Here is a 23,444-nt window from a genome sequence, read left to right as displayed (position 1 = left end):
TTAGTGTGTTTTGACATAAAAATCCGAAAATCTCATAAAAATTTGAAAAATTGTTTTGAAAAACCCAAAAAGAGTTGTTTTTATGTGTTTATTTGTGTCTTAGGGTACCTTCCAACACAATGATGAGGATTTGGTTTTTAATTACATGACTGTTAAAGAGAGTTATAAACATGGATGAAAATTTGATTTACTCTTTGGTGTATGCTTGGTTGTGGTTATAATTTATGAATTCACATGCAATCAGAAAGGAAAAATCAGTTTTTGTAACATGCTTGAAGGAAGGAACTCAAATGAACGCTACAACCTTGTGAGACTTGAGCCTAAACGTTTATTTGGAGAGTTAATAATTTGTGCACCATTGTTTTCTAAAGTCGTTGCATGATCTCATTATTCTTTGCTTGGTTGCTACTTAGAAGGCGTTTCATCATTTAGTTCCAAATGCTAGAACTCATGCCTATTTCATTCAAATCATTCTATTGATTTGCATAACACATATTCAAGATAAGGTTATGTAGTGACCACTAAAGCCAAATTGCCATGCCCCTATTTCATTATGTGTTTAAGTTTAACCCTGTTGAACCTTGTTAAGTCTATATTCTTTCTTAACCCACACTATCCTTACCTAGCCTAGTTTTAGGACCATCCATACCCTTATTCTTGAAGCATAGTAAAGCATGACTTAAAATGAACTCTTTTTTTATCAATGTATTGCAAAAAGCAAGTGTGGGGGAAGTGATTCTTGTATGTGTGTGTGTGTCAAAGTCCTTAATAAGGCACGGGTAGAAAAGAAAAGAAAAGAAAAATAATAATAATTGAAAAAAAAGTATGAAAAAGAGCTCTAAAGTGTTGTTTGTTAAAGAAAGGGTTCAAAACATTGAATTCGGCCCTAAGTGTTGCATGAATCTTCCCTTTGCATTTAAAAGTTGATTCTGCATTCTAAAGTGATTTCCAAGCGTCTATTTCATTGCTTTGCTTGCTATCGCTTTAAGAACGTTTGTTATCCCTATCCTTTCTTTGTTAGCCATTACCCCCAAGCCTTGTTACAGCCCTTGACTTCAATCTTAAGTGTTGTGTGCTTCAATTTGTGGAGTTCGAAATTGGTATGAGCATATGGTGTCATTGGTTCTCACATCTAAGTAGTAGCATTCCATTCATGAGATCATATCTAAACATGCTTAATAACTCCAAAAAATTGCTTTCTTTGTTATAACATATGTGAGTCCTAGTATTTCGTGTTTACATCAATCTCACATATACTAGTGTAGGGTGTGTAGTCAAAAAATGTGTGTGAAAATAGAGAGTATCTTGTAAGGAATTGAGCAAATTCTCTAAGGCATGTTACAACATTCAAAACATTGTTTTAATTGGTTAATTGTGAACTAGTAAGTGGTGACTATGATTAAGTATGTGCTCAAGTGTAAAGATGACCAAAATCTGTGGGAATGATGATTTTTAACATGTCATGTTTCATTAAAAATCCTTGAGGCACATGTTGGAAGATCAAGGTTGTGCTTTGTTTGTTTCGTTTGTTTTGTTTTGCTCGAGGACTAGCAAAAGCTAAGTGTGGGGGAATTTGATAGGAGCATATTTATGCGACTGAGTTATCTTGTTCTCATGCATTTATGTTGTTATTTCTTAGTTAATTATGTATTTTAAGCTATTTTCGTGTGTTTGTAGGTCCATAGGCCTTCTAAAGCAATAAGATGCATTTTGGTGCATTTTGGAGCAGTTTTGGGCTTGGAATGAATAGCACATGCATGGAGCAAGGTGGATGGACGAAATTGAAGACTAAAGAGGCTAGGAATGTGTTAAAGAGAAAGAATAATTAATGTAAAAAGGACAAAGAGCTCAGCCACAAAGGGGTGTCACTCCACCATTCACCTTTCCATCATTGCCATGCACCACCCTTGTCCCCTTCATTATTTTAGATTTCATGCATCATTACATTGAATCATTGCACTCAATCGCTACACCACTCCTTGTTCCCTCCATCATTTCAGATTCATGCATCATTACATTGAATCATTGCACTCAATTGCTACACCATTCCTTGTTCCCTCCATCATTTCACATTTCATGCATCATTACATTGAATCATTGCACTCAATTGCTACACCATTCCTTGTTCCCTTCATCATTTCAGATTTCATGCATCATTGCACTCAATTGCTACACCACTCCATGCTCCCTTCCATCGCCATGCACTTCCTCTATAAAAGGAAGTGTGTGTAACATAAATTGAGTTGATACTTTGTTAGATCATTCACTCCCATTTTCAACACAACCTTCATCCAAACACATCCATTCATCTTCACATCCATTCCTCCATACAAACAAACCTTCAAACACTCACCAACATCTTGTGCCGTAGCAAATGAAGGGAAGGAAAGTGCTTGGACGTGCTTGCTGTCCAACTTGGATCGTTGGAGCGTTTAGGTGTTTTCTTTCATTTGTTTCTAATGTTTAAATTCATTTCCTTTCGTTTTGTTGTAAATCTGAGTGGCTAAACCCCTCTTGGCTAGGAGTGATTTCAAAGCCATGATTATGTGTGTAATATAATTTGATAAATTCCAGTTATGAACTCTTGAATCGTGAATGCAATTGGCTTAACTATTTGATTGATAACTTATTTGCATTTGTTAATTAAGGGTCGACACTTAATTGGCATGCATAAATCCATTTCTAAAATATAAGGAAGTTTCACATAATCGCTACAAACTTATATTCACATGTAGTGAAGGTCGCTTATAAACGATCGCGTTAAGTTCAATTCCTAGCATGAGTGACATGATGTCATAGTTGCAAGTGCTTTGTCAATGCTTATGATTTTCATTAAACGTAATGATCTTTGATTGTATCTCTATTATGATGTCATGTAGGGAACTTTAGAAGAATGTTTTGGGTTGTCGAATGATGTCATCCAATCCAATAAAACAAGGAAAATCTGAGAGTTAACTAGTGATGTCACGGTTAATTTGGAGCATTGTCGTTCATAATTCAATGAAGTAGTAACTGGAAATCAAATTATTTGCATACATGTCATGTGTGGAGAAAAAGCCTCTAGATATTCCATCCATCATCTTATTTCTCAAATTTGTTTTACAATCTGTCTAGTTTTTCATACTTGTTTGTTTGTTTCAACTTCTTCCAAAAGTCAATCCCCCTTTACTTTAGTGTGTCTAATTAGTTAGAATCTATTTTAAATTGTGTTTTTAAATTTTTTGATTCAAGTAAAAGTCAATTTTCGTTGAAAGTCATTCCTAGTGTCTAGTTTAAGTTTATTTAGTTGTTTTAAGCTGTTTTGAGTATTTTAAGTTTGCTTTGAGTCTTGTGAGTCTTCTTAAGTATTTTTAAGTTTAGTTTTATGCTTTTGAGTCAGTTTAGAGGTTATTAGCAAGCCCTCATAATCCCCGGTTCAGAACGATCCCTACTTATACTTATACTACAGTTGTCAAAAGAGGGGTTAAATTTGTGTGTTAAATTAATTTTCGCATCACCTACCTTGTCAGAAGTCTCTAAGAATGTCAAGTTCGAGAAGGTTCTTCAAAGGGAAAGGAAACAACTGCAGTGGAAAAGTAAGAAAGAAATAGAAAGAGCCAATAGTAAAACTGAGGGTGAACGAGATCATGTTCCTCAAAACCCCTATCCAAGGAAATACAGAATCCTGAGAAGAGCTCAAGAGAGTGTAGTGATGATGCCTACACCAGGTTGGAGTCAAGAGCCTATCTGTTTTAGGACTATCTCCTCTGAGAAAGGGTTACCTTCACCTTCATTGGTAGATATTCTCTGTGAAATCCTAAGGGAGTTACATGGTTTGGTGTAGCTAGAGAATAGGAGGTGCTCGAATTGATGTTGACAAAGGATGCACATGCATGGATGGATCAATTTATGTATTAGACTGGAGGAAAGAAAGAAGAAGAAGTACCTAAACCTAGAAATTTCCACGTAAACATGGCTTATGTTTTATCAACCATGTTTTGTGCTGAACCAGATCAACCAACTACAATGAAGGGTGATTATTTGGCACTAGAACCAATGATGGCACTTGTTAACATTGAGGAAGCTAGGAAATGAGGATTAAGCATGGTAGACTTGCCTGAACCTGCATGAAAAGAGCTTGAGAAGGTATATTCTGACCAAATGGTGTTCAGTAGACCAAGCCTAGCCTTGGAAAACCATCTCAAGCCTATATATGTGACTGCTCATCTGGAGGAAGTACCTTTCAAGAGGGTGTTGATAGATGAGGGACCAATGGTGAACGTGCTCATACTCAAACAAATGAAGAGGTTGTGCAGAAATGAGGAAGGTCTTATTCCCACTGATCTAATAATTTCTAGTTTATCTGAGGCTATCACTAAAACATATGAGATATTGCCCTTGGAGGTAGACTTGAGGTCTAAGCAAATCATGTTGGCTTTCTTTGTGGTAGACAACAATTCTACCTCTGGAGCCTTGCTTGGGAGAGATTGGATTCACCAAAGTCTATCAATACCATCTACTTTACATTAACAAGTTGCTATATACCACGAGGCTAGAGCTAAAGAGCCAGGATTTTGGGAGATTGTGTAGGCTGAGTCACGACCATTTCTTCCCACAACCAATGTTGTAGAAAAAAACTTATACAATCCCAGTGTTGGGATCTTGCAGTGCCTAGGAGCTGGTAAGAATGGCCGCCCTACTAAGGTGACGACCCATAAGCTCCTAGAACAAGGATCGTCTCTCACCAAGGAGGAATGAGACATACCTCACATTGTCCCAACCCACCAACACCAATGATATCAAAACAAAATAGGAAGGACCAATTGATTGCAATCAGGTGGCTAAATGTATATATGACTTGGACTGGCCAGATGATGTGCCTGAGGGTCTAAAGTCAATTGAGTTTTAGTGTACAAAGCATGATAAACCAACACCATAAATACAAGACCCTTTGGAAACCATTAATTTGGGGACTAAGGAAGATCCAAGGTCAATACAAGTCAATGGCTTGTTAAAAGTTGGGGATCGTGCAAATATAGTAGACCTTTTGCATGAATTCAAAGATTGCTTTGCTTGGCATTACATAGAGATGCTTGGATTGGACCCTAGTTTAGTATAGCACATAATTCCTATCAAGGAAGGGTACAAACCTGTGAAGCAAGCACTAAGGAGAATATCGAAGGAAATAGAAGAGAAAGTTAAGGAAGTGATCGAGAGGCTGGTGAAGGCAAGATTTATTAGGTCTGCAAAGTATGTTGAGTGGTTGGCCAACATTGTACCTGTATTAAAAGATGTAACTAATGTCATCTAGTGTTGTGTCGACTATAAAAACATTAATGAAGCCACGCCTAAAGATGAATACCCCATGCCCATGGCTGATCTATCCATAGATGCAGTTGCAAAACATAAAGTTTTATCCTTCATGTATGGAAATGTTGGATATAATTAGATAAAAATGGCTAAAGAAGATATGCATAAGACATCCTTTAAGTGCCCAGGACATGTAGGAGTATATGAATATGTAGTCATGCCATTTGGGCTGAAAAGTGCTGGTGCTACCTATCAGAGAGCAATGAACGCCATTTTTCATGATTTAATCGGCCATAGCATGGAGGTATACATTGATGACATTGTGATAAAGTCTAAAATTGAGGAACAACACTTGGAAGACCTCAGACAAGCCTTAGTGAGAATGAGGATCCATAAGTTGAAGATGAACCCTAAGAAATGTGCCTTTGGGGTTAGATCAGGCAAATTTCTAGGATTCCTAGTGCATCAAAAATAAGTGGAGATAGATACGAATAAAGCTCGGGCCATAATGGAGCCACCTTCTCCCACTAAAAAAGTGTAACTACAAGGGCTATTGGGGAAGATCAACTTTTTAAGAAGATATTGTTAATCTGGCGGGTTGACTCCTTTATTAAGGTTGAAAAATCAAGAAGAGTTTAAGTGGGGTCCATAACACCAAGAGGCTTTTGACAAACTAAAAGTTTGTCTAGCCTCTCTACTAGTACTCATGCCTTCTTAGAGAGGGAAACCTTTGAAGCTCTATATTTCTGCATCTGATAAGTCAATAAGAAGCTTATTGGCTCAAAACAATGAAGGAGGGAAGGAACAAGCAATATACTACCTTAGTAGGATCCTTACTATAGTAGAAACAAGATATACCCCAATTGAGAAGCTATGTTTGGCTTTGTACTGCACTGCCTGCAAGTTAAGACATTACATGTTGCCTTACCACATCCATATCATTGCCAAGACTAATGTAATTAAATACATGTTGTCTAAAGCAATGCTAACTGGAAGAATTGGGAAATGGATTCCAGCACTATTAGAGTTCAGTTTTCAGTATGTGCCTCAAAGAGTAATAAAGGGGCAAGCAATTGCAGACTTTTGTCCGAGCACCAAGAACCCTAGGAAAAGCTTGTTAACATCCCAGGAACTCTGGAAGTGGCCAGCCTTTGGATTCCATCTAGTAAGGATCACTTGGGAAAGGAATAGTGGATTCTGCAAGAAGTAAAGAGAATAACTAGCCTATGAATCACTCATTGGAGGTTATATTTTGATGGGTCTTACACTCAACATGCTGCTGGAGCTGGGATTGTCATCACTAATCCAACATGAATTCAACATTGTTATTCATTCATTTTGGATTACCAAGATACTACCAATAACATGGTAGAGTACAAGGCATTAATCAATGGCTTGGAAATCCTGATAGAGTTGGGGACAACTGAAGTTGAGGTGTTTGGTGATTCAAAGTTAGTGATTAACCATTTGAATGAAGACTACAAGTGTAGACATATCACAATGGGAGGTTATTATTTGGCAGCCATTCAATTGTTAAGTTATTGGGTACTGAAGTATCAATTAATCATGTTCCTAGAGAAGCAAATGTACTTCTGTTGAAATGCTTAAGCCTGGAAGAGTTAATGAGGGTAATGGCTGAAGTGCATGAAGGCACATGTGGAGCACATCAAGCTGGAACTAAGATGAAATGGTTGTTAATGAGGTATGGCTACTTTTGGCCCGACCTGGAAAAAGATTGTAAAGCTTATGCCAGAGGATGTGAAGAATGTCAAAGACACGGACCTCTTCAACACATACCCTCAGTACCCTTAAATCTAGTAGTAAAGCCATGGCTTTTTAGAGGGTGGGCAATGGACTTCATTGGGAAAATTTATCTAGCTTCCAGCTAGGGGCACACCTTCATAATTGTGGCAACTGACGACTTTACCAAGTGGCTAGAAGCTTCAGCTGTGAAGACTATCACTTCAGTTGCTATGAAGAAATTCATTGAAACCAAGATCTTAAATAGATATAGGGTGCCCGAGATAATTGTTACAGACCGAAGGCCATTTTTTATCTCGAAAGAAATGGAGGAATTTGCAAACAAGTTCAAGATAAAGATGATCCAGTCTAGCCCCTGTTATCCCCAATCAAATGGTCAACCAAAAGCTAGCAATCAGATCTTGGTGAATATTCTTAAGAGAATGGTGGCAGAGATAGTCCAGAGAGATGGCATGAGAAGTTAGGAGATACTCTTTGGGCTTACAGAACCTCAAAGAGAGTAGGAATTGAGACCACACCTTATGCCCTAACCTTCGGGCAAGATGCAGTACTCCCCATGGAAATCAGTGTAAGTTCTATAAGGCTTCAAAACCAGTTTGATTTACATAGTGAGGAATACATTCAGGTCATGTGTCAAGGGATTGAAATTTGGATGTAGCCCAAATTGAAGCCTTGAACAAGATCGAAGAAGGAAACAGGGCTGTTGCCTGAGCATGCAACAAGAAAGTGAAATTGAAAACCTTCAAGGAATAAGAGTTGGTATGGAAGACAGTTCTACCCTTAGGAGCTCAAGTTAGAGGTTTTAGGAAGTACAGTCCTACTTGGGAAAATCCTTTCATTATCAACCAAGTATTAGACACAGGAGGGTACTACTTGGCAGATTAAGAATGAAACTTGCAAAGACATCCAGTTAATGCTAAGATTTTAAAAAGATATCACCCAACTCTGTGGGATGTTAAAGACTGTTACATTAATGAAGTTTAAACATTGGAAGAAGTGTTGGACCATTTTGAGACAGTTAGATGGATAAGTCAAATTAAAGCAAAAGGGACCTTTCATTCTTTCATAATGGAAAAGGTTAGAAAAGTTCCTAGCTTAATAGATTTACATCCCTAACTAATGCAGCTATGCTAGAGTGAGAGGTTTGCATGATGTTGAAAATCCTTCCAGGCTCTTCTAGAGCGATATTACTATTGGCTAGTTGGGCCTCAGAATCCTCCACCTCAAGGTTGACCCTCTTCACCTCTTCGATCTTTTGGTAAAGTTTGCTCGAGAGGATCATCTGCTCGGCTTTCAAAGCAGAAAGTTGCTCCTCCAACTTTTGGATCTCAATAACAACCACCATAATGTGATCCCCCATGGCCAAGTCTTCATCCACTAGCTATTACAGAGAAGTTGAAGTCCTGAGGTGTTTCTCTTGGTAGCACTTCACCCGGTTTGCTTGCCTTTCTGCCCAAAGGTGTTGATCCCTTAGAGCTCTCAAGTTCTCAAATAAGGAAAGAAAAAACTTATACTGGACCTTCGACATCTGCTGAGCCTTATACAACTCAGTCAAAGCCTTCTTAGCTTCTTAGAGTGCCTTGAGACTGAAGAAAGTAGTGAAGTCCTCTTGCATCCACTCCATAAAGACTCAGGGTAAATCCTGGAGATGTAGAATTAATGCAAAAGGTGGAGGCATTACTCTAGCTCCCCTGGAGGCAGCAACTTCAGTTGAAATAGAGGGGAGATACCTAAAAGAGGATGAGGCAGTAGCAACAACCTTTTTAGGCTGAGGGATGGGGATCCCTGTGAACTTAGAGGCCTTGGGAGGCCGAGGGAGGACTATCTTACGCGTTACTGGCCGAGGGAACTTGCCCAGTCTCTCGCTAGAAGCCTATTTTAAACCAAGGAAAGAGTGAGTAAGAGGATCAGTTTATACTTAAACTGGAGAAAAGTGCAAGTAAAGAAACTTGCATACCTGAGCTGACCCTTGAGCTGAGGAAGAATGGACCTCTGTTGTTACAGCTGTTCTGGGAGAAATAGGTGGCCTGGTTTGAACAAAAACTTGAGGAGCCCTCGGGCTAGTCACCTGACGACAGGTATTTCAGGGACTATTGGTTCTCCAAAAGGTTGTGGTAGTTGGTTACTGGCCTCGTGCACTGGAAAAAACTAGAAAAAGGTAAAGTATAAGTATAGGTCAAAGGAGGACTTAGAAGAAAATTTTAGAAGGGCATGAGGAAAAAGATACTTACTGAAATGCTGTCATCCTCCACGTAGTGTAGCATCTCCCCAATTGTTGGATTGAATTGGGAAGTGGGAGTCACCACCATGGTCGGAGGGAGAGTAGAAGAGGTAAGGGCTGAGGTTTGCCCGACTTGAGGTGCAGAAGCACAACCCTTTGCTTGAAAAAGAATAGAAGTGAACATTAACTTTTGAAAGTTAGAAAATCACAAAACTAACCAGGGATGAGAGAAAAATGTTCCTCTGAGGGCTTGGCCCGATGAGGAGGAGAACACATTGATCGGGCTGTAGGAGAAGAAGGCTCAAGCTAGGAGGTCCCCTCTGCTTTGGTGTCATATTTCAAGAAAGCAATAAAGAATTAACTAAAGTGCTAAGGGAATAAAATTTTAAAATCAACCTAGTACTCTAAGATTTAAAGTTATACCTTCAATTCATCGAGGATCTTGGCAAAGACTTCCTTACCCTCTTGCTGGACTTCTTCACCCAACTACCCCTCTTTGGAGATAAGGTCAGGTTTCTTGGTAACTGGAGGCCCTGATTACCAATGAAAGGGAGAAATTAGCTTGGAATTCAGAAAAAATCAAAGTAAAGGAAGAGTGAGATTAAGTTACTTACCGGATGACTTTTGTTTCTTTCTGCCTACTTCGACTGGATAGGCAGAGGAAGGTTTTAAGGCATGGGAAGTTTGAGCTTTAGTCTTTTTCTTAGTGGGAGTTACCTTCAGGCTAGGCAAAGCAAGTTGAGGTTGAGGCTTCTCATCGGGCTCATATTCTGATGATTCTACAACAGTCACCCTTGCCTCCACTTCAGGTCCAGCCTCAGCCTCCGAATCGTTGAAGAGATTAGAGATGTCTCCAGCATCTCCAGCAACTTGGCTAGACCCCATTCATTGCCTTGCTGCCTCAGCAGCAGCTTGTTGCAGAACTAAGGCGTCTGCAACCTCCTCCTCTGGCCCGACATCCACTTTTTCAATGTTGCCTTGGGCTACAAGACCAAAATAAGAGTTAGCAAACAACAGAGTGCAAAAACCTCATAAAGAAAAAGACAGAACAAAGACAATGAGATGTACCTATCAGTAGGAGCTGGTTTTTTTGTTAATGACCTCCTTTCCACTCTCAAACTCCTTATTCTTGGGGAGAGATTTGAAGAAAACTTGCCGGAATAGCCGATTGTAGGCCTTCCTGATGTCGCTATCATACTTCTTTGGCCACTTGGCCTCCCACATAGTGACAAAAGAAGGGGTGCACTTAAAGTTCAAGGTAACAAGCTTGTGGGCGATTTCGCTCATTACTTCAAAGCTGCGCCGAGCTGTCTGAAACGTCACTTCGAAATAAGAGCGGAGGCAATAGGAGGTTCCACATTACACAGAGTAAAAAAAAGGCACTCGGATTGCCTGCCTGAATCCTAGCTGCCTACCACAGAAATTATGATGGTAGACTTCTAGCCTGCGCTCATAACCAGTTCGGTCACTGTGCACTCCCTAAGAAAGGTCCTTTTGTTGGATGCAGCTTATGAACTTCTCCTTGCAATGGCTGCTGACATCCTCTCCAAAGGCATCTTGAAATACTTGGTTTGAGAACTAAGGGTACCTCATGAGCATAATGGCACCCCACTCCAAATCTGCCCCAAGTCTGACAGATGCAAAAGAAGTAGAGGCAGGCGAGGGTGGAGTGGTTCATGACATAAGCCTCTACTAGGATACGGGCTGGAGCTACTCCCTCAGGGAACTCCTAGTTAGGCACCTGAAGCTCGGGGAAGTACCACTGAAGCCAGAGTTGGACCATCTAGGTAAGCCCATTGCGGTTGGTCTCAAATGGTTCGACCTTGGTCATCTGATGGAGGAGATGGAAGATGTGAGCCAAGATAAAAGGTCTCGTGGCAACGTCATCAAACGAGTGCAACGCCTCTACCAAATGGATCCATTATATCTTTACTCTCTTCGACTTGTTTGGGAACACATGCTTGTTTAACCAATAAAAGGGGAAGTACATGTGTTCTTAAGCCCTATATGCAGTGGAAGATGGCGGGCTGAACATTTTCTTAGTAAATGGGATAAAGCCCGCGAATGATGTCCCATAACTTTTGAAGGTTGAAGAGTTGTACTCCAGATGGGTGATGGACTCGGAGGCTTCTAGGACTTCAGTGGTCGGGCGAGAAGGCGAAGACTAATCGTCAGTGATGTCCACGCATCTGTCCGAGGGCTTCAAGTCAAAGACGGGCCATATCTAGAACTATGGGAGACATGAGACCTATTCTAAAGTCGAATGTGTTGGTCCCATTATTCCAAAAAAGGAGAGCAGTGGTCAAAAGCTTAAGCTTAGTTATAACCATGACCTTAGAGAGCATGATGAGTTCGTAGATGCCATTTGCCATCTACTTCTGCTTCCATATGGGCTCAAGCTCATCCACCCGCTGCGACCAGGCTTCATCCATCATCAGTGGGAAACCTTTTCTAAAGTTCGACCATTTAGAGGCCAAAATTCTAGCCTCGGTCGAGTAGGGGTTGTGAGTGAACCAATTGGCAGCATGCATGTTTCACTCCATTGCAATTGGGACTCAGGTAGTCTATGCCAGCCCCACAGAATGCACCCCTTCCTATTCGAAGAAAATTGAGAGGTTCAGCCTAGCCCGAGGGCGATGGAGGTCGTTGAGTGGGCAGCACAAGTTGACGATCCCCTCACCAGACTCGCATGTAGGGGGAAGTTTGGGTTTGCTGCAAAGGTAAGAGGGTTTAAGAATTATGGAAATTTAGATAGATGGGTTTGCTGGAAGTGATGGCCAAAAGAATTTAAATGGAGGTTATTTAACGGGTAGTTAGTTAACGTTGGAGATCGTGGATTAGTGCAAAGGTTTATTCAAAAATGGTTGAGTAAATTGGCGTGAGTCTCGAGTTAAAGCATGCAATTAATGTTTAATCATTATTAATATCTTGGTTAGCAGACTTAACAATGATTAAAGGAGGCACTGTTTGGGTTAATATTTAACATTGGGCTTTGTGTTAATGAAAACCCAAAGGTGCCAAAACAAATCAGACTTGCCTGAAGCCCATTTGACAGGCCTGAAGTAATAGGAAGCCATTTCAGTTGCAGCATGGGCCATATGCCAATGATTGAAGTGATGGGTGACAGAGACCAACTCACCATCAGCCAAAAAACACTTTTCAAAGGCATGACAAGTAAATAAGGGATGACTCATTGCCCTCCAAAAGATATCAGTTAAAGGCAAGGCAAGAAGGATCGGGCCAAATTGTCTATAAAAGGAGAAAGGGACACTGGAGACAAAGACACTCAACCAACCAATCAAAAGACATACAAATTTTGCTCTCAAGCCAGTTCGTACCCAAAAAAGCTAAAACTTGTCCAAATTTAGTCCTTTTAGCTACAGTTCCCTTAGTAAAAGCCATCTTTTGTCTAGTGTAAAAGGTCTACTACATTCCCTTAGTGTTGTATTATTGATTCTCTTGTGTAAAACCTATTTACTTTCCATCTTCCTTAGCGTACAAACCTCTGTAAACAAAGACAATTAGCTGCAAGAAGTTCAACCTTGCTTGACAAGGTTAAATCTTGCCCGAGTCTCTTTTGTTTGTACTTATATGTAGTAGATCTATGGTTCAATGCATGTTCCCTTATGGATTTAAGTCATTTTCAACTACTTTATAAGTTAAAAGCTTCATTTGCAACTGAATCCAGAGAAGTTAACAAAACCAATTTCACTAAAGTAAACTTTGATCGAGAAAGTGGTTGAAATGGCCTTGAACTCCTTTCGTTTTGGACATACCAGATTATGAACTAAAAGTCCTTGTTTACAAGGCAAGAAAATGAACTTAATGCAGACTTAACCCATCTGTGACAATCCTTTGTTAAACAAGAAGTTTGAGTAACTTGGGGCGCAAGCAATAATTCACACCTATTAACAATTTGTTATACTAATAATAGTGGCACGCTTAGATCCTTGTTAGTTTTGATTGCAAGCCTCAAGGCCTACACCAAAGGCCCTACAAAGGCACTTTTCAAACTAACTGTAAACTCTTCTTGCAGTACACCAAGCAACAAGAACTTGCTTGACAACGAACAAAGTGCCATCTCCTAGGGGAGCTATGCGAGGAAAATCCGGCCCGAACAGATCCTTAGGATTGTCATAAAGAGGATCCAAAGAGAATACTCATCCAACTCAAAGGACCTACTTTCAACCCTTTCTACCCTATTTTTTTTATTTTACATTTATTTTTGTTTTTAATGCATGTTATTTTGGCTATTGTGTCAATTGTCAAAGTTGCTTTTCTCTTCTAATGTACTGATTTTTGTGCAATTGGAACTTGAAGGCTACGTCTCCGTCTCGATTCCACAAACCAAAGCATGGCTTGTCATTGTATTCAACAACCAATGACATATGGCTACAGGTAAATTTCAATAGCATTTTTATGTGCATGCCTTAGTCACCAGATAATTAAAATGTGTAATCACTCACTAATGATTAAAATATTAAAAATACATTTATTTATTCTTCACCTTTGATATTAAGTCACATGATTATGCAATTTTGGTCGTTAAAAGACATGATTTTAATGCGAGGTTAACTACAAATTTTAGTCCTCTTATTAGGCATTTCACGCTAATGTAAGTGAGTATAATACCTATTATAAGAATTAGGTAACTGAGTTGGATATCTTATAATACTACTTCTACATTGGTGCATGTTTATTATATTGGTATTACAAATTTTTGACCCACTATTTAAGTGTAATTCCTATGAGTTCAATATATTAGAGCCTGTTTGGTATCTTATTTGAAATTTTTTATCATTTTTCAAAACATTTCTTAAGAACATTTCTTGAAAACAATTTTCTTTAAGACTCAAAAATTTGATTGGTTTGCGATTTAAAAATTTTAAATCTTACGAATTAAACTAGACAAAGAGATCTAAAAAGAGGGGGTCACAGGAGAGGGAGAAAGAGGCGAAAGGAGGAAAGAAAGTAAGAGATGATTGAAGGAAAGAGAAAGGAGTGAGAGAAAGAACCAAGAGAATGAAGAGAGAGGATTGGAGGAGAGACGAAAAGGTAAAAAAAAAGGAGAGAAAGAAGAAAAAAGAGAGATAGATTTGGAGTTAGAGGGGAGGCTGAAGAGAAAAGAAATGAGAAAGTTTGTGTTAATCTTGAGTTTAGTTTTTTAAAATAGTCCTACCATACAAGTTTTTAAGGCTTAAAACTTGAAAATTGTTTTTGAGTTTAAAAAGTTGGATTCAAGTAAAGTACCAAACAAACCTTTAGTATCTTACTCACTTTTTTTGACCTACTATGAGTTCAATAAATGCTAACCAACTGATTTTTTAAGCCCACAACCGCGCTAATCAATAAGTATGTTACTACAACAGTAACTACTTATTTAGACCCACTATGTAATGTAAAATCAGGATACGAAGCTTTCATATTTTAGGTCTTCATTCTAAGAGTGAAAAGGACATTTCCACAGTGGGGTCAAAAAAATGAGTGTGATATTAATAATATAAGAATCAAATTCTTACAATGTGCCAAAAAATCTGCTTAAGAGCGATTTTTATTTCACTATATTAAACTCATTAGTGTGATACCTACAGAATAAATGAAAAGAGACGAATCCCACATTTAATTTATAACTCATCTTTATCAAACTTACACCATAGTAGCATAGTGAAATACTAATCAAACTCACGGTCATTGATTCTTTTATGTTGCTATCAAATCACCTTAACCACTATGAAGAGTGCCAATAGGGTCGCTCATATACTATCCATGAGAGAGAGAGAGAGAGAGAGAGAGAGAGAGAGAGAGAGTTGGGCGCCTCGGTTGTACACATAGGTGGCTCGGGAGAAGGAAAAAAAAAATCATTGTAATCAAGAGAGCAACAATTTTGTAGGAATTTCTGATGATTACATTGATATCATGTCCTTAACTAATTAGATTTTCAATTTCGACCTACCAAAATTTCAACCGGATGCCGCAAAAATATAGGAAACCAACGATGAAAGTCAGCGAAAATGTATAGGCAATTAATATAAAAAAGGCTTTGACTGCCGATGCAAACAGGGTATCCACCATCAAGTTCACCAAACCCGTGAGCAAATTCGCCTGCACGAAAAAGCAGTATCAGATTGTTTTAAGCATGAGAAATGTTGATTGAACCAGACAATCATTTAATGGTTGCCACAAGAAGCTTAAAAAAGTTTACTGTCGTATACCAGAAGAAACGTCCCGAGCAAATTGCGATTGTACACTTCTTCAAGCGCTGAAGTTTTACTTCCGGGGAGAAAATCAGAGACCAGCAGTATTGCCAACACCTGAAAGAGGATTGACAACTTGAGTAGGAGTTAAACTGAAGGGAGGTTAGTCTTCTGTACAACTGTTGTTTTCTACAGATAAACATATTCTAAAGATGAATGAGGACATTTTCAATCACGAACATTATTCCATCACAACGACGATTTCAGAAGGGGGCACGCCATTTAAATTTTTTACATCCAAATCAATAATTTCAGAAGGGGACATGTCATTTAAATGTTAAACATACCAAAGGAGAAGTGAAAGTATCCAGACTCTAATCTTCGCCCATTTATTGCTTCTTAATGTAGCAGAGGAATGGTTATTGAATAGAAGAAAGTTTCCGAACTGGACACCAACAAGGTACATACCCCAATATCCTGGGAATGAAAACAATAAACTACTTTAAGCAATAAGAAGAAAATCTGCAAACAAGACACTCGAAAGAGTATAACTCAGCTTTCTCTCGGTGCCATGCGTTGTTTATATTTTACTTCCATATAATTTCAGGTCTCAACATTTTGCATTTTTGTACTGTTTTTCTGTTTAACCTAATTGGTTTTGTAAATAATATATGCCAAGTGTTCAGCAGTTCACCTTGCAGCAGAAGATGGCGTTCTTTCCAGCTATATCAGAGATGTTTACGTTCCCCAAATACCCACGATTAGGTCATTCAATGAATTACATCATATGACTAAATGCAACCCAACTGCATCACGGCCAACTTATGAAACCAATTTCCACTTTGTTGTTTGAGTTACAGATAACACTAGGAAATATAGAGATGGGATTAAATGAGCTTAGTGCAAATGGTGATGATAATAACAATGATGCTAGATAATTTTAGTGACATTCGTTTATTACATGATAAATTTCACCTTCCATATTCAAAAGGGATACCATTATATAAGATAGGGTTTTAGCCAAAATGGTCTCTGAGATTGACATAACTCATCACCTTGGTTCCTAAGATATAAAATCAATAGAATTGGTCCCTGAGTTTGTCCACCGTAAATCATTTTGGTCATTTTGTGAAGAATCTCTGTTAAATAAAGAGAAAATGACAAAAGTACCCTCAATTTTGTCAAATCATTTTGGCCCATTGTTTATTAAATTGAAGGTATTTTTTTCGTATTGGTTTTAATAGAGATTTTGACAAACTCAGGGACCACTTCTATTAATTTCAAATCTGAAGGACCAAAGTGAGGACTTATGCCAAATCTCAAGGACCATTTTGGCTAAAATGCCTAAAAAAATATAACTTCTGTATTGTATTAAAAAGAACAATTGACATACTTTCATATGGTATTTTGATTTAATTTAGAAGATATTATCAAAAACCTCCGGCTAAATATACTTATAATGCAAGCACATACTTCGTCTCCTTTTCATTCAGATTTTAAATCCTCTACATTTTCTTCGTCTCCTTTTCAATTCAGATTTTAAATCCTCTACATTTTCTTAATAATGCTTTGTTGTTGTTGTTGTTGTAGTACATTTTCTTAATAATGAGTAAATCAAAAAGCGGCAACTCAGTTGCAAGATACTAGTCTTGGCTCCAAGCACCAAATTCTATTAATTACAAACACGACTCTGAATCTAGAGTACTTTCTCCTGGTCTGCAGAACTTAACAGTGTAAACTGAATGTGTTCTGGGGACATCAATCTTGGTGCAGACAATAGTATCAATCTTGAGATACTACTGTCTGTTATCACTTTTATCTCTCAATATATGAGCATAGAGAAACGTCATGACCATATTGTATATATGCAGAGATTACGATTTAGAGTCTTCCTAAAAAGTAATCTGGGTGCAGCATTCATTTGGTTATCATACTACAGTATTGCTTGGGTCATCAACCCTATACACCGCAAAGATAACACTAATTCAGCTGCTTTTCCAAAAGAAAGTATGCAATAAAATGGAACGTGTGTGATGTTTTCTTTGGTGCAATTACTTGGTATGATACATCATTATGGAAAGGGAAGCTTATATCTCTTACAGCATGATCCAACCTATATCAGTTATGATCAGAACAAAAAGATGAATATTTCGTTAAGCAAACTCAGTCATGAGATTCGAGAACATTAACAACTTGACTAAATAAATAGATCCCATCTTCTTTTATTGGTGTATAAAGAAATTTATGCTTTGAACTTGACAGAGTCCAAATTATTCAGAAGATCGAATAAGCATGAAAAATATTCAAGCTCAAGCACTTACCAAATATGCTAAAAAACCCCTCCTTATTTTGGCTGATTATATCAGCTCCCCTTTCATTAGAAAGCAGATATGAGTTTAACCCATGCATCAAGCAAACTTGGTAACCTGGAGGATAGAAAACCAATTAGACTACAGAATATTCTTACATCTACTCAAAGGAAAAAAGTAATAAACCGCATACACCAAAAACAACATTGCACAATAAGATTATACATACTAGAGAATTAATGAACCAAGAATGCCAGAATACTGTGCGGGAACATTAATTATGGATGTAAGAATTGATACCCCAGCAAGTGTGAAAAGAAAATTTGAATGCACTCCATATTCAGCCACATGAACCTACAATGTGTAAACATAACATGACAACAAAATGAGATTAATGCAGTATAGAACAGCCTATTGAACACCTTAAAGTATTGAAATGATCACGATGCACTTCAGTGTTTAAACGGAATGACTTACTTATTACAATAGAAGCTGAATAGAAAGGTCACCCCTCATTGTCAAATTGGCTTAAACTGAAAACTAGACATGACAACAATGTACATACCAAATTGACCTGATAATCCCTGATATCATAAACCTACCTGATAGTCCACACCTCTCGTAGAGAGAAGACGGGCAAACCCAAGGATGATTAGTGGACTAGCAGATTGAATAGCAGTCTTCCATGACCTTAAAAAGCATAAACAAACAGCATGCCATCAACATCATATTTTCAGACTACGACAGGAGGACACTGCAGTCCGTTTATACCATTCAAGATCATATCATGCAAACAAAAATATATAAAACTATAGGTGTTTGCACCCAAAATGTGCCCATTTTTACTTATTTGGGCCGTTGGGGTAAAATATGGTATTTGAAGGATTAATATGCAAGAAAGCTAACTTGGAAAGATATTAGGCTGCAAGTGGATGGGTTTGACACTATAATATTGTTTTTCCCATTTGTTTGGGTGGTGGAGGTTTGTCAAGCCTTTGTTTAATCAAGATATATGCATCCTTGCAAATGGGTTGGAAGGCAACATACGGATGTGGATGCAGAGAACATGTGAAAGAATCCAACTAGCTTCTTTTAAATGTTAGTTTATTACAAGTGGGAAAACATGTGATGAAAGAATGTGGTGGAAATGCAAGTTCCTCTTTTAATATTATTTCTCCATGCAAGTTGGCAAAAGCAATGCAAGCTGCCCAAGTTTCTTTCGGGCAAGTACAAGGTTCTCAGCATGTGACTCTTTTCAAATCTCTATTTAAAGGGACAGATGCACAAGGTTTATGGACACTCAATTAAACAAACAAATACAAGCACAAACTCTGCTCGAACCAGATTTGCCTTCACGAAACTGTAGTTAGTCCCCAAGCCTTCATCCTTTTCAGGATCAGCCCTTACAAAAGCCATCTTTTGTCTAGTTTATTAGCTCTACTGCTCACTTGTAGTATCGATCTCCTTTGTAGTTTTCATGTACAACTCATTTTCAGTCATTTAAATTACAAGCACTTTGCAATATTAGTCACTTTCCTCTGTCATTTACATTTCCGAGCAACCTTGTCATTTACATATTGTTCTATCTCTCCATATAAGTAAAGTCCTTATTTTTAAGGCAAAGAAAGAACCTTGATTTGATTAACTCCCACTCAAATGGCACAATCTCTTGATTTGAAGTCAAAAGGCGCAACCTCAATCATTCAAATCTCGTCTGCTAGCGGTGTCTAGTAGTGGCATGCCCGCACCTACCAATCTCGTATGTGAAGTAAATCCCTAGCTTGCCCGAGAGGCCCATGGTGGATTTAGGGAGTAAACATATTTTGGCACGCCCGGTGGGATCCTTATATAGAGTTAGATTATGAACAATCCTTATGTTCATGATTTTTCTCAATATGCTTTTTCGGAGTATGAGGAGGATGACGGTGTTGAAGAGCGCCCAAGCTATGGCTATCACATAGAGCCAACCTATGAGTCGCCAACTTATGGGTACATGGCTGAAGAGTACTCAAGTCCCATGAAGCATGATTGTCAGCCAGCTAATGGCTATGATGAAGTTTATTATTCTTTTGAAGACAATCACATTCATGATAGGCCAAAAAATGGCTTTGAGTATCAAAATGCTTCCAATGAGTACATAGAGCCAATATATGAGATGCCAACTATTGATCATCAGGATGAAAAACTTTACAAAGAGGATGTGGGCAAATTAGAGAAGGTGTCCAAACTCCATGTGGCAAGCATCGAATATGGTGAAGAGGTGACTAAGTGTTTTAAAAGGGTGGAGGAAAGCTATACAACTTTTGGAGAAACTTTGAGAAAGTTGATAGATCAAATGTGTCAAATCCCCTCTACAAAGCACACTCACCCTAGTACAACCAAGGAAGAACAAATCATACACGTTGATGAAGGCCAAACAATGGCCCCACCCAATGAAAAATCCATGAAAATGGATATGATTGTACACTAGAAGAAAAAAGCTCATCTATCACGGTGAATGCCCGTGATAAATTGCAATCCACCACGGACACTGTGCCCGTTAGTATTCTGGATGTGATAAAAAGTCTCAGTTTCTACCACAGGTTATGCCCGTTGTCAAAGGCAATATAACTACGGATTGTACCCGTGGTAAATTGGGATCCAACATCACGTGGTATGGCCGTTGTCGATTACTAATTGACCACAACTAATGCCCGTTATAAATTATTTTCCAAAATTAAAAAAAAATTAAAACTATTTAACAAATATATATATATATATATATATGTCTGTATTATATATTTTAGTACATAATAACCAACAAAATTGCATATTTACTACAATATAATAATTACATAAAAAATCACAAATTCAAATATTACAAGTAGTACATTACACTAAAGCTAACAACAAAACCAAGCCTCCAATAACAATGACATTGTCAGTTGAAAACTTCACGTTTCTTCAAACACCTCCAATGAAATGACTTTGAGAGTGGAATACTGACCCTAATGCTTGAGCCTCAGCAGTTATTGGCTTTCTCTATCTGCATAGACATAAGCATATGTATCAAAAGGACAAAAAAGTCTTGTACACTTATAGATGGAAATATACATTTGATCTCAACTAGGAAAAGTGAATAGATATACAAAACCGAATAACGTACATTCTAAACTTTTCCAGAACATCCACTGTCTATCAATTACATAGGTTTTTCTGTTCACAGCACAAGAAACAGTCTATCTTATTCACAAACAGTCTTGTACTCCTTAATGCTCACTGAAGTTAGGAAATTTCACACAAATATTATTTATTAAGGTCATTCAGCTCATAGGTCCAACGAAATGACTTTTCTGGGGTCGAGTACAATGAGAAATGTTCATTCGAATGATGTATGATTAAAAGTTGCATGTGAGGACGAGAAACTTACAGACTTAGCTTTCCAGCCACCATCAAATACAAGTCCACAGGTTAATAACCCTGCACTCGAACATCATCAATGGGGCGAATTGCTTGGCTTTACTTATTGCATGGGTCAGTGGATTAAGACAACCTGGGTGCATGTACAATAAATTTAACTAGAAAATATTGTGTAAAACCAAAACATAGGAAGAAACCCCATACCCATAAGATCAAATTATGAAATAGAAATATGTAGACATCAAAATCGATAAGTTGCCCATATGTCACAACACAATTTCAACTAGAACTATCTCAAATCACGGTGACAAATATGTCTAATTCAGGTAAGGTCAGAGCTCTACGAATAACTAAAAATCTGAAATGCTCACTAAACCGAATGCAAGTATCAACAATAATTCTTAGTAGTCAAACAACAAATGTGATAAGAATCAATTTCACACAAACTGCATAAACATCTCAAAACGTCTTTCATGAAATACAATGATATTTATACAAAAGCCTTACCAAGTTATTAGGAGATTCTCGTCCAATTCATTAGGTACATTAACAACAATATTGTTGTTTGTAGTAGCATTGATATGAGGGCCTGAAAACTTCCCATTAACGACTATAACCTGCAATCAAAATTCCAAGTCAAATTCTGATGTCCTTAAATAATTACTCAAACTCCAAACAGAAAAGAAAAAAAGCCACAGATTTAATAAATAAATCATAAAATACACACAACCAATGAATTACAAATGTATAAACTAGAATTCCCAATAGGTTTAGAGCCAAACAGAAAAGTAAAAAGGCGTTTGTTCTATCCTTAATCCCAAAACTGAAAGTTTTTATTTTGGAAAAGCACTTACACTAGATGATAGCCCACGAGGAGAGGATCATTTTTACATCTTGGGTCGAGGTCCAATTCGGGTAGGTTGGCTAGAAAACCGACGGTCACCATTTATTGGATCTGAAATTGAGGAAATTCGGCTACAAATTTGTAGAAACTAACTTGGGGGTTGGAAAGAGGACGGGAAGATCATCCTGGAAGTATAATTTGAGGGTCGTTGGTGACCTGTGGACGACGCTACTGTTGCGTGAAAGAGATGAGGAAGAAAGAGGATACAGGAAGGATGAGAGAGATAATGAAGGGGAGAGAGATAAAAGAAACCTGAGCACGGGAGGGAGGCTGCCATTGGTGGAGGGAGAGACGGAGATGAGCAAGGAGAGACTGGAGGCGGTTAGGCTCTAATTAAGGTCTGGGCTTTTGAGTAAAAGAGACGGGAGATGGAGATACAAGAGGATTGAAGGTGAATAAGGAAACGATGGATATTTACGGTTTTCAATTTTCACGACTTTACCTCTCAATTGAGAAAAACTTAAAACCACTCAGCTGAGGCGCGCGCGGGGTAAGTAAATAATTTTAATATCCCCAAATATTATCAAGGCGCTAACAAAAATAAATTCAAAAAAAAATTCAAAAACATCAACCACAGGCCAGATACGTGGTGAACTTTAAAAATGCGGTGTGGTCGTTTGAAGTAACCACAACGAGCGTATCACGTGGTGGTTTTGATATTTCATCACGGGATTAAAAACCGTTGTAGATTATTCACTTTTAACAACGGGCCAGAATTTGACCGTGGTGAATTAATGTTATCTACCACAAGCTACATTTAACCGTGGTAATTGAATAGTTTCTACCACGAGCTGTTGATGCCCGTGATGGAATTGATGTGGTAAATATGATGTTATGTACTAGTGGTAGAAGACCAAGCAGTTGTAGGCCAAACACCAACGCTCGGGGGGCTCGAACTCACACCTCATGTGGAGCCCGAAGAAGAAGAAAAAAGCTCGTACACTCATCCCCGCCAACACAAGCATGTTATCCATATCGAGATCTCAAGGATGGCAAAGCTCGGGATCAAACATGAATGGCCACCTCCTATGGTTCCCAAGCTACATAGCATGACCAATTTAAAAGGTGGATCTGATCTTTCTATACTCAATTTTAAGAAGAGAAAAAAATTTGAGTGTTAAGAGGAAAATAACACATCAGCAGCCAATGGGCTCCTATAACATGCCCGAATGGCTTTCCCTTCTATTATCCTCTTGTGCATTTTTTTTTAGTTCCTTTCTTTCTCATTTTCTCTTTCTCTCTTTCTTCCCTTTTTGTCGGAAAGGGCCTTTCTTTGGCTTTTTGAGTTATCAGGCAACAAAAAACAAGAATATATATATATAACCTTTTCTCATACTCTACCCGAAAGGACTGTAGTTTATGTTTCT

General features: G+C 38.2%; 1 protein-coding gene and 1 long non-coding RNA gene across 4 annotated transcripts; both read right to left on the bottom strand.

Annotated features, from left to right (window-relative positions):
- Window positions 1-15,125: 15,125 nt before the first annotated feature.
- On the bottom strand, window positions 15,126-18,005 carry LOC126607379 (uncharacterized protein At4g17910-like). The gene is made up of 5 exons (XM_050274936.1): window positions 18,000-18,005; window positions 17,787-17,891; window positions 15,813-15,942; window positions 15,484-15,582; window positions 15,126-15,373 (listed from the first exon to the last, which is right to left on the bottom strand). The coding sequence occupies exons 2-5, from the start codon at window positions 17,872-17,874 to the stop codon at window positions 15,349-15,351; spliced, it is 342 nt and encodes a 113-aa protein (XP_050130893.1). The 5' UTR covers window positions 17,875-17,891; window positions 18,000-18,005; the 3' UTR covers window positions 15,126-15,348.
- Window positions 18,006-20,513: 2,508 nt separating this feature from the next.
- LOC126607381 (uncharacterized) lies at window positions 20,514-22,532 on the bottom strand. Of its 3 annotated transcripts, XR_007617570.1 has the most exons (4): window positions 22,028-22,531; window positions 21,681-21,790; window positions 21,184-21,306; window positions 20,514-20,799 (listed from the first exon to the last, which is right to left on the bottom strand). It is a non-coding gene; the product is annotated as an uncharacterized LOC126607381 (long non-coding RNA). The 3 variants fall into 3 exon arrangements; XR_007617569.1 differs by having other exon boundaries at window positions 20,514-21,306; window positions 22,028-22,532; XR_007617571.1 differs by having other exon boundaries at window positions 20,514-21,306; window positions 22,065-22,530.
- Between the last annotated feature and the right edge of the window lie 912 nt (window positions 22,533-23,444).

Source organism: Malus sylvestris, chromosome 16, assembly GCF_916048215.2.
Source record: "Malus sylvestris chromosome 16, drMalSylv7.2, whole genome shotgun sequence".
NCBI lineage: Eukaryota > Viridiplantae > Streptophyta > Magnoliopsida > Rosales > Rosaceae > Malus > Malus sylvestris.
Note: the sequence above shows the minus strand (reverse complement) of the source record. Positions and strands in the feature narration are given on the sequence as shown.

Excerpts from the sequence above, each read along its gene's own strand:
- LOC126607379 (XM_050274936.1), bottom strand. The coding sequence starts at position 17,874 with ATGCATGGGTTAAACTCATATCTGCTTTCTAATGAAAGGGGAGCTGAT. Across the intron at positions 15,943-17,786 it reads GGGGTTTTTTAGCATATTTG|GATATTGGGGTATGTACCTT; the intron begins GTAAGTGCTTGA and ends TTTCATTCCCAG. Across the intron at positions 15,374-15,483 it reads TGCTCGGGACGTTTCTTCTG|GCGAATTTGCTCACGGGTTT; the intron begins GTATACGACAGT and ends TTTTTCGTGCAG.